The 14,379-nt window shown below is 40.8% G+C and overlaps 1 protein-coding gene across 8 annotated transcripts in view; it reads left to right on the top strand.

Moving 5' to 3' along the window:
- Positions 1–14,379, top strand: part of ITPR1 (inositol 1,4,5-trisphosphate receptor type 1) — a 198,376-nt gene that overhangs the window by 76,754 nt on the left and 107,243 nt on the right. For all 8 annotated transcript variants that reach the window (XM_083722101.1, XM_083722096.1, XM_083722098.1 and 5 more), the window contains 12 exons: positions 3,949–4,103; positions 4,659–4,758; positions 5,481–5,641; positions 6,188–6,329; positions 7,224–7,382; positions 7,812–7,984; positions 9,169–9,288; positions 9,644–9,838; positions 10,479–10,730; positions 11,088–11,229; positions 12,003–12,156; positions 14,131–14,318. In XM_083722101.1, coding sequence (XP_083578227.1) covers positions 3,949–4,103; positions 4,659–4,758; positions 5,481–5,641; positions 6,188–6,329; positions 7,224–7,382; positions 7,812–7,984; positions 9,169–9,288; positions 9,644–9,838; positions 10,479–10,730; positions 11,088–11,229; positions 12,003–12,156; positions 14,131–14,318 — 1,941 coding nt within the window. The remainder of the gene's footprint in view (positions 1–3,948; positions 4,104–4,658; positions 4,759–5,480; positions 5,642–6,187; positions 6,330–7,223; positions 7,383–7,811; positions 7,985–9,168; positions 9,289–9,643; positions 9,839–10,478; positions 10,731–11,087; positions 11,230–12,002; positions 12,157–14,130; positions 14,319–14,379) is intronic.

Raw genomic sequence — 14,379 nt, 5'->3', positions numbered from 1 at the left:
ATTAACAAAATGGGGGATTGAGGTGGTTTTAAGAGATATCTCCCTGCAGCCCCCTCCCCCTGCATTTAGGACCTTCCAGAGCAGATTTAGAGGGTTAGGGAGCACCCTTTAGGAAGCAGCACCGAAGATTAGCTCCCTCCCCTGTACTAATGACAGTTTCCTTCCTGGCAAAGGGCATTGAATTACCACCCCAGGGCGACAAGACTCTCTCCTATTTAGAGTTGTGAACTATTGGGGAGGGCAGGGGAATTTGGAAAAGCCCTTAAGGACACTTATCAAAAAATTGTAACTTCTGAAAAAAAAGACGGAGGAAGTTCAATAACATGTTAGTTTCATTACAAGGTTGCTGATTTCAGATAATTTTTAAAAAAGAAATTTTGGGGTTTTCCCCTTTCTGTTTCTACATGCTAATGCTGTGAGAGGTGCTTGTTTCTCATAGCTATTTCCAACATTTTATCATGCTTTGCCTTCTGCAACACAGAACTTGGGGGACAGGAGGAGAAGGGGGGGATGGGAATGCAACTATAAGCAGCAATTGTAAGTTGTTTTTGAACTGTTTTAAACACTCTACTTTAATTGCTGTAACCTGCCCGGGGACTTTGCATGAAGGGTGGGTAAGTCATCACTGCAATCATCATTAATATGTCAAACCCAAATTCTCTTTACCACTTAAGGTCCTGGAATGCATGATATAGGCTGTCACACAAAATAATGCTGTTCATATATTTTTTATATAGTTATGAAGAAGGGTCCTGCAGAGTGTTCAAAACACACACATGAAGCGCCCTAGCCCTGAACCTAAATATTAGTGAGGGGGGGAGGAATTAAATTAGTTCCCTCTTTTCTTTGCTTCCACCCAAAACCCCTTTCCCCACTTTATAGCTGTGTTAAACAGGGTAAAGGTAAAGGGACCCCTGACCATTAGGTCCAGTTGCAGATGACTCTGGGGTTGCGGCGCTCATCTCGCTTTATTGGCCGAGGGAGCCAGTGTACAGCTTCCGGGTCATGTGACCAGCATGACTAAGCCGCTTCTGGCGAACCAGAGCAGCACATGGAAACACCGTTTACCTTCCCGCCGAGTGGTACCTATTGATCTACTTGCACTTTGACATGCTTTTGAACTGCTAGGTTGGCAGGAGTTAAACAAGGGTAGATTCAGTCAATTCTCCGAAGTGGTGCTGATCCAACTTGCATCCATCTAAATATAGAACCCAGCTGCTTTTCCTTGCAGCCAGCATCTCCACCTTCATCAACATGTCCAATTTCCAACATTCCCCTGTCGGCTTACAATCCGACAATGCTAATTGAAGTTGAAATCAATCTGTAAAGCAGACAATGAAGGAACTGCTGAGAAAAGTGCTAACAAGTGAAGCAAGTCTATTTCATCCCTTTTGCTGAGTCTCAGTCTGCCTTCAGCCATTCCATCCCAGCTGGTTGTTATAAGAAATGTAACTAAAAATAACCAGCTTCCTTAACTTACCCTTTTCTTCCTCCCTCCACATCACATTTTCCTTGTGTGTGTTTTATTTTAGATTGTAGGCCTGAGAGCAGGGAGCTTTTTTATTACTTCTGTAAGCCAATCTGGGAGCCCTTTTGGTTAGAGTGGGAGAAATGCTTCAAATACGAAAGCAGAAACAGTGGAAGCTGGAAGAGGACTAAAGTACTTAGGTTCAGGAGAAGGAGGCTGTTGCAGCATGGTCCTTTTAATGAGAAGAACTAGCTTATTGAGGTTCAGAGATTGCTGCCTTATATGCTCAGAGCCAATGGCTGCCAGTTTCCTCATTTTCTTATTTTCTTTTTTAGCTTCAACACATTTTGCTTGCACTACAATCTGTAGGAAATGCTAAGTTTTGGTGGGGTCACTTTTGTGGTTGACAGATACTGTCAGAGTCTCCTTGGGAGGGAAAGAATAATTTAACAGGCCTGGTATTTTGCTTTATCAGTTTATTACCAGGGTTTGCTTTAAATCAAGTAAAATAGCAGGAATCCCAGGAATGCCTAATTTAACTTATTTCTCGACTGTAGTTCTTTGATATCCCTTCTGTGTAATCAGGGATTGCATCTGGGGTCTTGTGCACTCTGAGCATGATTTCCCACTGTCCAAGGGTGAGGGGACTTTGCTAGATGGGTGCTGAGCCACTAGGGTGCACAACAAGGTTGTCCACAGCATTTACATAATGCTATGGGCTTTGGGAATAGGATGAGTTGTCTTGCCAGTAACTGTGTCACAAGAAAGAACCAGTAGGTCCCCATGATTGTGGCACAGGCCCATGTGGCACTGCTGTTGTCTTGACATAAGGGTTGCATCATTATCTTCTCCTCCTCTGTTACATATTACTCTAAAACAGAAAAAAGCAACATTCCAAAAGCCTTAAGGGGAAACTCTGTGCAAACCAATAAACAACTACGTTTCTTACACATACAGAGGGTGGAGGTCTTACTTGCACAATTTCCTCTTTTCTTGCTTTTAACCACCAGATGGCGAGATTAGACCATAAGCATGATAAACATAGTGTGAGGCAAATTGATTTTTTTCCTGTACAACAATGTACAGGATGTGTAAGAGAAATGACAAGATGGTGTGGAGATGGTCGCTGGATACAGAAGCATATAGTAAAATAAGACATCAAGGGCTCAGTCTCTTGCGCAGAAGGCACAATTTTGTCTTTTGGAATGTAACCCAAAAGGTTGAAATTTCCCACTTCCCTGAAGCTCCACTTCAACCAAATCAGGCTCCTTTAAGTTCTCTTCTTTTTGAACTAGAAATATCTGGCAGTGTACTCAGCATGACATTGGGCCAGAATCTATACAGGTGATCTATGCTGCCCCTTCTAGATCTACATTTTACTGCTCCGTCCATACACTGCAAGGGCAGTTTGTGGTGCCTCAACTAAATTACCTCCCCTCACTCCAAACTCCACTTTTTGTAAGGTCTGGCTTTACCTTTCCTCATCTGATTTGTTCGGTGGTTTGAATTTTGCTTTTCCTCTGCCTCCTTTCACTTACAGCGCTGCGGAGTGCTTCTACGCTATGGTTTTCTTGGACAATGTTTCTAGTTCGTCGTGAGGTGCTTTTGCAGAAGGGATTGTTCACATTTTCTGTGGAGGAGTTGCAAGGGATTCAAGTTTGCCTCTAGGAAGATGGGTGGACGAGCCGCTTGCAGTTACTTATTTTATGTGCATGTACCCATAGAAACTGTTACTTCCTCCAAGTAAAAATCATATGCCTTTTTGTATTTAGGGTTGCTTTCTTGTAATTCAGCTTTTTAACAATATAATTAATGAATTAATTAAATTTACATATCACCTTATAGCCACAGATCTCAGGGTGGTCCAGCACCTTCATATTTGTTATAAAAACTGAAGAAAAGATAATTCATTGTTTCCCCTTTGTATCCTTGGCCTTTCCAAGAACCTTCAGTTTTTTTAATTCATAAGATTTATTTTTAGTGGGAGGCAATTTCCACTATTTCCCCCCTTCTCTCTGAAGCCCTCTACACCACCTTTCATGCTCCTCCAGAGGGTCTCTCAACCCTCCAAGTAGATTTCCCTACACAAGCGGAATTCAGGGGTTAAGAGGATATCAACTTGCCCTTAAAACAATGAGAACAAATATAAATTAATTGTTGGTTGCCAAAACTTGGCAGCTGTCATTTGGGTTGCCTAACTTGGGTAGAATTGTCCTTTCTAGGAGACTGAGGAGCTCTGGAAAACCCTAGGCTATGTCTTGGCTTCTCTGTGACTTTGACACAACCCAGCTTGATGGTTTACTGTTGCTTCTAAGTCTTCTGCCCAGTTCTAGTTAACCCTATTAGATTGTGATGTGCCATTGAGTTCTTGTGCCTGTATCTATATTTGAAATGCTTCAGTTATAACCATGAGGTGCTCTGCCTTCCAGCCTGGGCAGGCAGCTTTGCAATGTTGATTTGATTTGCAATTTCTTCCACAGCTGGATGCTGACCAGGATGCATCCAGAAGGGGCTTGCATAATACTCCAGAGAAGATGGCATACTCTTTAGTCTCTGTGCCTGAAGGAAATGATATCTCTTCCATCTTTGAGCTTGACCCCACTACTTTACGAGGGGGAGACAGCCTTGTCCCAAGGTATGATGTTATAAATGATGAAGGTGTCTGCAGCTGTTGTGAGACCACTTTAAAATGCCAGACCATTTGCTAGGCAGTCTTGGATAGCTGCGGCAGACAGTTACAAAAGCCAGCACTTTTGCAGAAATGAATTGTGACTTATTTTCCAGTGCTTCCTTGATGTGTTTATGGCTAGGAAACAGCACTCCCCACAAATCTGTGCCAGTGAGTTGGGGGCCCCCCTCTGGAATAGCTGAGGGCTGCAGGATGAAGCATTGCAGCTGCCAGCACAACGCTGGATCTCACCTTAAAAAAAACAGTGTCATATTACACCTCTGCAACTAGCATCCTGTTTGTACCTGGGAAAGATCATTTGAAATAGTGAATCAGGCTTCATAGAAGTCATTACATACTGAATACCTTGCAATTTAAGACTTGGCTGCATTTCATATTCCAGCTGAAATAAAACCTTGCAAGTAAAAAATTAAAAGGAGATTGAAAAGGTGTTGTTTTTATTTGAAAAGTATTGGCTTACTGTAGAGCTTAATAATATAAATAATACCTGGTTCTTTTTAGGAACTCCTATGTCAGACTTAGACATTTGTGTACAAATACCTGGGTTCACAGCACAAATATCCCCATTGATAAAGAAGAAGAAAAACCTGTGATGCTTAAAGTAAGTCATGCAATGGAATCTCATCTGTATCTCATCTCTTCTGCTACCAATAAAGCTATTTCAGAGAAGACAATGATGAACACAATTCTTATTTAGGACATGATTCACACAGCATTGCTTGGGCACAACACCAGTCCATTATTAAAATGGAATAGTAGAAGAACATAAATTAACACTTTGCATCTTAAATAAGTATCTCTTGGAAGACCTCCAAAGGTTTTTGTGTATCAGGTACGATACTCGTGCTGAGTGCTTGTCCATTTGTCTAATGGCAAGTCCCTCTACTGTCTCAACGCTTAAACCCTTATAGTAGCTAGTCTCTCATCCAATTATTTATTTCAAGCATTGGTGTACTGCTTTTCATCAGAAAAGATAAGTGGTTAACAAATCATCTTCCTCGTTCCCGCTGCTTTTTTCTGGTTTAGCACTAGAGTCAAAGGGGAAAACAGAAGTCAGATCATAGCCCATAATTAAAAAATAAAATAAACTCCAATGGATAATAGTAGAATATTCACTAAAAACAAACTGAAGAATCTGAAGCAATGAGTTTGGCTTGAACTATGATAATTGAAGACAATGAATTGCCTATTGTGGTAATGGAACTATTCCTACCACAATTTCACAATAATGTTTGGAGAACCTGAGCATTGTTTCCCCAGGGTCTTCATTACAAAAGCGTTTTCTCTGTGAAGATTGTGACTAAAATTGCCTTGTTTTTAAAGATTGGCACCTCTCCAGTAAAAGAGGACAAAGAAGCTTTTGCTATAGTACCAGTTTCTCCAGCAGAAGTCCGAGACTTGGATTTTGCAAATGACGCAAGCAAAGTATTGGGTTCCATTGCTGGCAAGTTGGAAAAGGGGACAATAACCCAGAATGAACGGAGGTAAGGAAAAATAATAATGCGAGCTTCTTAATGGAAAAAAGATGTTCTCCAACATAAGACAAAGGTTGAAAGACAGAGAAGGCAGCTTTGTTTATTTCATTCATTAATTTAATATTTAAGTTACTTACCGTATATACTGCTTATCAGGTGGATGTCACAGAGTGGTACAGAAAAGTAGCATTTGCAACAATAAGCATCAAGTTACTTTTAGTTTTTAAAACGCTAGGGATTGTTAGACAAGGAGTCAATAATAAAACTGTTACATATTGTAATGATCTTGCATGTGTTTCTTGTACCAATTTCCTTGATACCTATGAATTTAACAACCCCTCTCCTTCAACAATTACTCAAAATATAACTTTGAACTTTTAAATGTAATACATTTTTGGAGTGGCTCTGAATACAGTGCTCTGTTTTTAATATGAGCACCTTTTCTTCGTTGTAACTCAGTGGCTTGTATTTATTTTAAGAGGGTGATATTTTCACTGTTCATATTATATTTTGGATTAACAGCTAGGATTTTCTTTCAAAACAAACAAACTGTAGGTCTGTTACAAAGTTGCTGGAAGATTTGGTATATTTTGTTACCGGCGGAACAAATTCTGGACAAGATGTGCTTGAAGTCATGTTCTCAAAGCCAAACAGAGAACGACAAAAGCTAATGAGGGAGCAAAATATTTTGAAACAGGTGCAGTAAATTGTGTTTAATAAGGTTGTTTCTGATGACATAGATGTCACAAATAAAATAGCTGATGGTCTGGACTTCTTGGGACAAGGGACTTGTAAATAGAGATGCCACAACATAAATCCCTGGCCAGAATCCCAGATTTCAATTGAGAAGTATTTGTGAAATTGGACCCTGAATAAATGGGCAACAAAATATCAAATGTTGTTCAATGTAAGTTGTGAATAGTGGGGCAAATATCTGAAGTTCACATCTACAGTGATGGGTGTATGCTAACTGGGGGAGAGAAGTTGAAGTCATAGTGAATATGTCTACGAAAAAGTGTCAGCCCATTGCATGACAGTAATGAATATTTGCTCCAAGCAAACATGATCTAAAGCCAGTGATTGTTCTTGTTGACTTCCCGGTTATGGTGTGAGCAAAACAAATTATGGTACTTGATTTGGGCTTAACACTCAGCCAAGGAGTGTGGCTGATTGCTTCCGCACATGTTAGGAGAGGAATGAAGTAAATCAATCTGCTCATTCTTGGTAAACCTTTAACTATGGTCTACTGTAACATGTGAACCAGCCCTTATATAACGGATTATAAGGGGAAGTTTGCTTGTCTGGTGTCACCTGCCATGCTCAGAAGCCTATTTTTTAAAATGCTAATTTGCATATGTATGGGGTTTAGCACCTTGGCAATATAGGCTTCTCCATCATGTGATTAGTTGCTGTAGGCAAGGATCCTGGCATGTAGACACGGCCTCTGGTGAAACAGAAGTGGCTGTCAGTAGACAGGATCACTTCAGTCTCATGGTAAACTTAAGGCAAGACTCTGTGTAGATGATACTCATGGTTCTAATGCTGCAATGTTAATGCTGATTCATTTCTTCTTTCTAAAATAATTTGCCAGATATTCAAGCTATTACAAGCACCATTTACTGACTGTGGAGATGGACCAATGCTGAGACTAGAAGAACTTGGAGACCAACGCCACGCTCCTTTCAGACACATATGTCGGCTCTGTTACAGAGTTTTGAGACACTCCCAACAAGACTACAGGAAGAACCAGGTTAGCAAGGAGTTTGAGACAGTCTAGTGTGTTTCTAAAATGTAACCATAAAGGACAACTGAACTGCTTGGTGTAAAGGCTTTTGAATCATTTACATTCTCTAGCCTCCCCACCACCACCCAGTAATGATCAATAATAACAATTGTTTGCTGTTAAACCCAAACCGGGGGAAAACTATGACTTGCGCAAAGAACAATTGGGCTGATTGCAAACTGAAACTGCAGATCCAAGTTAGACCGGGCAGTTCATATGACAAAAGGATCTTGCACACCCTGCTTTTCAGTAGTCTTTTCCTAAAAACAAAAAATCACATCAATAAATCAATATACATGGATAATTTCACATTTCCTTTCATTCTAAGGTTTTTAAGTAAGCATCTAGTGTCTCTCTCTCTCTCTCTCTCCACCCCACCCATTTTCTCTTTGCAAGGAATATATAGCCAAGCAGTTTGGCTTTATGCAGAAGCAAATTGGGTATGACGTCTTGGCAGAAGACACCATAACAGCACTGCTCCATAATAACCGCAAGCTGTTGGAGAAGCACATTACTGCTGCTGAGATTGATACCTTTGTTAGCCTTGTAAGGAAAAACAGAGAGCCGAGGTAAGAGAAGACTCTTCCTTCTACTGCTTAGACAAAATAAACGGTGCATAAACACTCCTGTAGGTTTCTGAAACTACCTGAACGATTGGTCAGTAGTCTGTTTTCATGCCTGCCTGGGTCTTTCTGCTTGGAGAAATTGACGTGCCAACAACACTCGTGAGCTTTCCACACAATGTCATGAGTTGTAATGATGTAGAAGGGGTGCAACATAAGTTATTGAAGGGGTTATTGTTACAGGTAGGTAGGGGTTATTATCAGTGCCTGTGCCCTGTGCTGTTGTCAGCAGACACCCAGTGAATACTTTTGGGGGCACCTACTTCTGTCATGTGTTATAATGTCTGGATGCGGCCTAATGGGGTGAAATCTACTGCTGATTCAAAAATGAATAAACCCTGGTTTCATGGGAGTCGTGATGAAACCTAGCCTTATGAAGAACAGTTGAGGAAGTTGGGTATGCTTAGCTTGGGAAAGAGGAGACTGAGAGGAGCTGTGATAGCCATCTTTAAATATCATAACATGAAAGATGAAGCAAGCTTGTTCTCTCCTGCTCTGGAGGGTAGGATCGGTTGGTTGGTTTGTTTGAAGGGGGATACTCAAGGATATGTACTAACAGCACCTTTGTTTTTCTTCAAATGTTAAAAGTGTGGCATTTGCTGCAACAACTTAATGGCCCTTTCTAAAAAAAGAGCACTGGGTAGGCCCAGACCAATGGATTCAAGGGAAATTCCAGCTCAATACCACAAATAACTTTCTGACAGTATGAGCTGTTTGACAGTGGAATGCTCTCACTCAGGAGATGGGGGACTCTCCTTCCTTGGATGTTTTTAAGCAGAGGTTGGATGGCCATCTGTCATAGCTTCTTTAGTTGAGATCCCTACACTGCAGAGGGATGGACTAGATGACCCCTGGGATCCCTTCCAATTTTACAATTCTTTGATTTTATGATTTTTTTAAATACTTTTTTGTAGAAAAGGAGATTTTAAAAATGAGATGTCTGATGACAAGAAATGATTTGGTAGGTTAGTTGCATCTGGTAAGTTATTTGTTGCATACCCTAGGCCTTAATCTTTTGAGGGCCTGTCGGGGTGGGGGGAGGTATATTTTATCACCTTCCTTAATATAGCTCTTTAGCATCTGAAACATTGTACAAAGTTTAATGGGCTTTGGCTTTCCCTCCCTATTAGGTTCTTGGATTACCTTTCAGATCTTTGTGTGTCCATGAACAAATCTATTCCGGTGACCCAGGAGCTGATTTGTAAAGCTGTGTTAAACCCAGCAAATGCAGACATACTCATTGAAACCAAGTAAGTTGAGGTGTTTTTCAAGAACTTTCTTTTAGAAATAAGAAGATTGCGGTGACAATAATGACACATAAATTTTTTCCCCTCCAATTTGGGGAAAATACAGATAATACATAGATTATTATTTTTGATGGAACAATGGATTCTTCAACAAGCTTTTAATCCTAGAAGTAGGTGTGTCATGAAGTAGATTTAAAATTAACCAAAGCCTTTACCCTACGCCAAGGTGTGCTGTTGCCATTGTATGTAGTGTTGGCTGGTCGAAAATGGCTTTCTGATAACTAATAGAAGAAACCTGTGTAGGTTCATTAAGATATTTAATATGAATAATTGCTTTTCACTCTTGCTCAATTCTTAGACTGGTCCTGTCTCGGTTTGAATTTGAAGAGCTGTCGTCTGGAGAGAATTCATTGGAGGTTGGTGAGGATGAGGAAGAAGTCTGGTTATTCTGGAGAGACAGCAACAAAGAGGTCCGCAGTAAGAGTATCAGAGAGCTGGCTCAGGATGCTAAAGAAGGGCAGAAGGAAGACCGGGATGTGCTCAGCTACTACAGGTTAACACCGCAAGCGATATTTGGCTATGGCAGTGTAACCTGAAGTGTATAGACAACTGACTCTAGCTATTTGTAATGTTAACCAGCTTCTAGAAGACTTCAAGGTTAATTGATATAATTGGTTAAAGAGATAGCTCTCAAATGATGCTTTCCGTAACAACAGTTTCATACAGCTGTGATATTGGTTCTTTACAATCAAGTGGCATTTTTCACTGAGGCAAAATTGGTTGTTCAAATCTACTTTTGTATTATAAACTCCTTAAAATTGTTTGGAGGCTTCATGTTTGTTTGGTGGAACTTGTCCAAATTTCTAAAATACGTACATAAAATACATTGATTTTTTTAAAGGTTCATCAGCAGTTCATCTGAGATATTTTTCAAATTGGATTTAAAGAAATGATAGTATTGTTGAATTATATGCAGATTGTGTGTGTGTGTGTGTGTGTGTGTGTATGTAATGGGTCCAGAAGTGAGAAATTTATCCTCCCATGGACTGCTAATGTACTTCTGTTCCTGAAGAAGTGTTATTTCTGCTGCTGCATCAGAATATGCATTGTATTGTTCCCTCTGAGGTATCTTCTAATTTTCAGTCCCAGGCAAGCAAAATGATACTCTTCTCCTTCTCTCCTAACTCCCAAAGGTACCAGCTGAATCTTTTTGCTAGGATGTGCCTTGATCGGCAGTACTTGGCTATAAATGAAATATCTGGCCAGCTAGATGTAGATCTCATCCTTCGCTGCATGTCTGACGAAAATTTGCCTTATGACTTGAGAGCGTCCTTCTGCCGGCTGATGCTGCATATGCACGTTGACCGAGATCCCCAAGAACAAGTGACACCAGTAAAATATGCCCGGTTGTGGTCAGAGATTCCTTCTGAAATTGCAATCGATGAGTGAGTATTTTGTGATCAAATGGTTCTCTGAAACGAGGGCTATCAAATACCTAGATGATTTTTTCGCTCCTTTGCACAATGCCTTGGAGCAGTCCTACTGTGAGACCGTATTCAGGAATGTCAGGAGTGACTGCTTGGTGGCTGGCTTTTGGAAAGCAGGAATGCTTGCTCCAGGAGCCATGTTTTTTTTAAAAAAATTATGCTAAAAGTGTTACAGAATGGAGCTAGATGGACCAGTGGTCTGACTCAGCATAAGACAGTTTTCTGTGTACTTTCTGACTGACTCAAGAAAAGGAAAAGAACCATAAGTTACCTTTGGCATTCACCCATTTGAAGTTTTTTGTTTCATTTCTTCAGCTATGATAGCAGTGGAACTTCCAAAGATGAAATCAAGGAGCGGTTTTCACAAACCATGGACTTCGTTGAGGAATATTTAAGAGATGTTGTCTGTCAGAGATTTCCTTTCTCTGACAAAGAAAAAAATAAACTCACCTTTGAGGTAAATATCTTTTTTTAAAAAAATAAAGCTGAGTTGCAAGACCTCTGAATACAGTAGATGCTAACTCATGCTGGAGCTAATCCTAAATTGCCCACATAGTTGGACTAATAGTATCAACAGATGAAACTTCCTTACACTAAGACAGGCAAAGCACAACAATAATAAGTGAAACTATACAAAAAAGACCAAAAAGAATAGCAAGTCATTAAAAAGCAGAAAAGCCCACAGAAACAATTGCAGGAGATCTGTTACGAAATATTGAGAAAAGCGCTCTGAAAAAGCACTGCCTTAGGTTGGTGTCCAAAAATCAATGGTAAAAAAATGTAAAAAATATGAACTGGCAGATTTAAATCCAGAATATTCAGTTTCTGTATATAATACATCAGTAAAACACAGTAGAATGCTTATTAAAATACAGAAAATTATGTTTATTATGACAACAAGGTATAGTGAAGTGGTACAGCATGGTGTGTTATGATTATATATTCTGAAAAATAAAGGATAGCTGCATCCTGCTCTTCCAAGCAGCTCAGGGTGGTATTCAGGGTGTTACCAACTTTCAATGCTCCCAGTGGCCCAGTCAAATGAGAAAGGCTTAGAATTAGCAACTAGCCTGAGATCTTCCACTGAGCTTCATCTCCACGGTTGAAGTCTACCAGTGTACCACACTGGCTCCTTTGAATAGTGGGTGCCAGAAAGTCAATATTCAGGTGCTTTGGTACATATCATAGAAATTGTAACAAACCATTTTTTGTTTCTTTTTAAAACAATAGGTGGTAAACTTGGCCCGAAACCTGATCTATTTTGGCTTCTACAATTTCTGTGACCTGCTCAGGCTAACAAAAATCCTCCTAGCTATTTTGGACTGTGTCCATGTTGCTACGATCTTTCCTATCACAAAGGTTGCAAAAGGTGAAGAGAGTAAAGGTATGAATGGCCATGGGGCATAGAGGAAGAAAAACATGCTATTGAAGAATGATTGGTCTCTGTCGGTGCTATTTGTTTTTGTCAGCCTGTGTTAAGGAGTGGGGGAAGCAGGCTTGTAAATTGTAAAAGATAGGCTATCTAGCACTGTTCCTCCTGACTTACTCCTATCGTGGAGGCCTCTTATCATGAAAGTCAGGTGTGGGGAACACCTATTCCATCCATATTTGACAAGGTTCCTCTGCTTAATGATGGTGGTAGTTTGATGCTCCAGGTTGCAGACAATACTCACAGGAGTTTGAGTTTCACGTGGCTTCTGAATTTTTCTCATGGCTTCTCCTTTGCTCTCAGGCTGTGCCAGCCAAAGAAACAGTCAGTTCTAAGCCTGGGTGATATATCAATATATGAGGAGCAGACCGCAATGTCAGCTATATCACTGGTGAAACTGCCACCGCTCCTGAGTTCCTCTACTAGCCACTTCCTCCAGCAAGCATTGCTAGCAGAGGGACTCAGGAATGGTGGCGGTTTCACCAGTGATATATCATCATACATCATACTGCACAGAGGGAGAAAAAAGCTGCATCCACGAGGCGCCGGTACAGCTTGTTCCTCCCTCTGCATCTTTAAAGTGCTTGGCTGAGAAGTGTGTGGCTGCTGCTCCCCTCAGCCAAGCAGTTAAATGATAGCCCAGCTCAGCGCTGGCTCCCATCCAAATGGGGAGAGCACCGGGGGTGGCTCTGCTGGTGAGTGCTGTGGCAATTGCACCCAGCACCTCACAGGCTGAGGCCAATGTGGCTTACTTTTTCAACATTGCGGTACATTGCCAGACCATGATGTTTGGCTGGTGATATTGAAAAGCTGCCATCACCCAACCTTGTCAGTGCACATTATTAACATGTGCATATGCTCATGAGCTTGCAACTGCATGATTGAACGTGGACTGAGCATATGAGCTGGTGGCACAAAATGCATGCCATCTCATTTATACCTGTTGTGCAACCTTCAGCATCTCATTTATACCTGGCTTGCATCTGTTCCCAGGTGTTATCAGTGGGATGCATCCAACACCATCTGAATGGACTTCCACTCATGCAACATATTTTTACCTTGCTCTTCCCCAAAGATCAGCCCTCCGTGTAATCTCAAAATCTGCTCCGGAGGGCTGAAGGAACCTCTGGAGCAGATTTTTGAAGTGCATAGTATGGGACAGGAGAGGCAGATAAAGATCCATTTCTTGCGCCATTGTTTCACATGGTCAGGGGAGAGGAAGACTAAAGTATAAGGATGCAAATTTTGGGGGCAACTCCCATGTTGCATGTAATATGTGGACTTCCCCTCAATATGATATAGCGGTAGGGTTTGTTTCTTTATTTAATGCATTGGTGCCCCACTGAAAAGGCTTTCAGTGCACCTTACAAAAATCACTAGTAAGGCAGTCCCTGCCCTTAGGCTTACAGTGTAAAAGATATATGTCACACAAGGAGAAAGAGTTGGAGAGGGAAGAGGAGAAAAAAACAGGTCCCAGTTCTTAAAGTAACTGCTCTTATAACTGCAACCTGGAATAGAAATTGCTTCGTACAACACAGTATCCATTAAATGTTCCTGCTACTTTCTGTAAGTGTGGAAGGTGTTGCCTATTTTACAGCATGTAGAATTTTTATAACAATGTTGTATCCTTAATTGTATTATATCGGATTTGTTTGTTTTATTTTTCTCTGCCTTTGCATGCCCATTTTGTATCTCTGCAGATGAAGGGCGATCTCAAAGCATTTTAATAAATAGCAGAATACCACAAATACGTTATAGTTGGAGTTTGTATGTTGCACATGTTGCATCTGATAGATAAGAAGCAGGTACACATTAAATCTGATTCCGCTATACAGTAATGTGTGTAATAGGCTGAGACAGGTAATGCTGAGACAGGTCTTACCTTAATTACTGTATTACAAAACTTTATCCTGTATTGTCTCTCTGAAGGGAGCAATGTGATGAGATCTATCCACGGTGTTGGGGAGCTGATGACCCAAGTTGTGCTGAGGGGTGGAGGGTTCTTGCCCATGACTCCTCTTGCTGCTGCCCCAGAAGGTACTGTGAAACAGGTTGAACCTGAGAAAGAAGACATCCTGGTAATGGACACCAAGCTGAAAATCATTGAGATACTTCAGGTATACTTCAGGTGACATAGCTTAGAAAACTATATTGACGCAAGAGCTGTACTGTCATGCT

This window comes from Podarcis gaigeae, assembly GCF_964106915.1.
Source record: "Podarcis gaigeae genome assembly, chromosome: 2".
Taxonomy (NCBI): domain Eukaryota; kingdom Metazoa; phylum Chordata; class Lepidosauria; order Squamata; family Lacertidae; genus Podarcis; species Podarcis gaigeae.
This window is presented reverse-complemented; position numbering and strand designations above follow the sequence as displayed.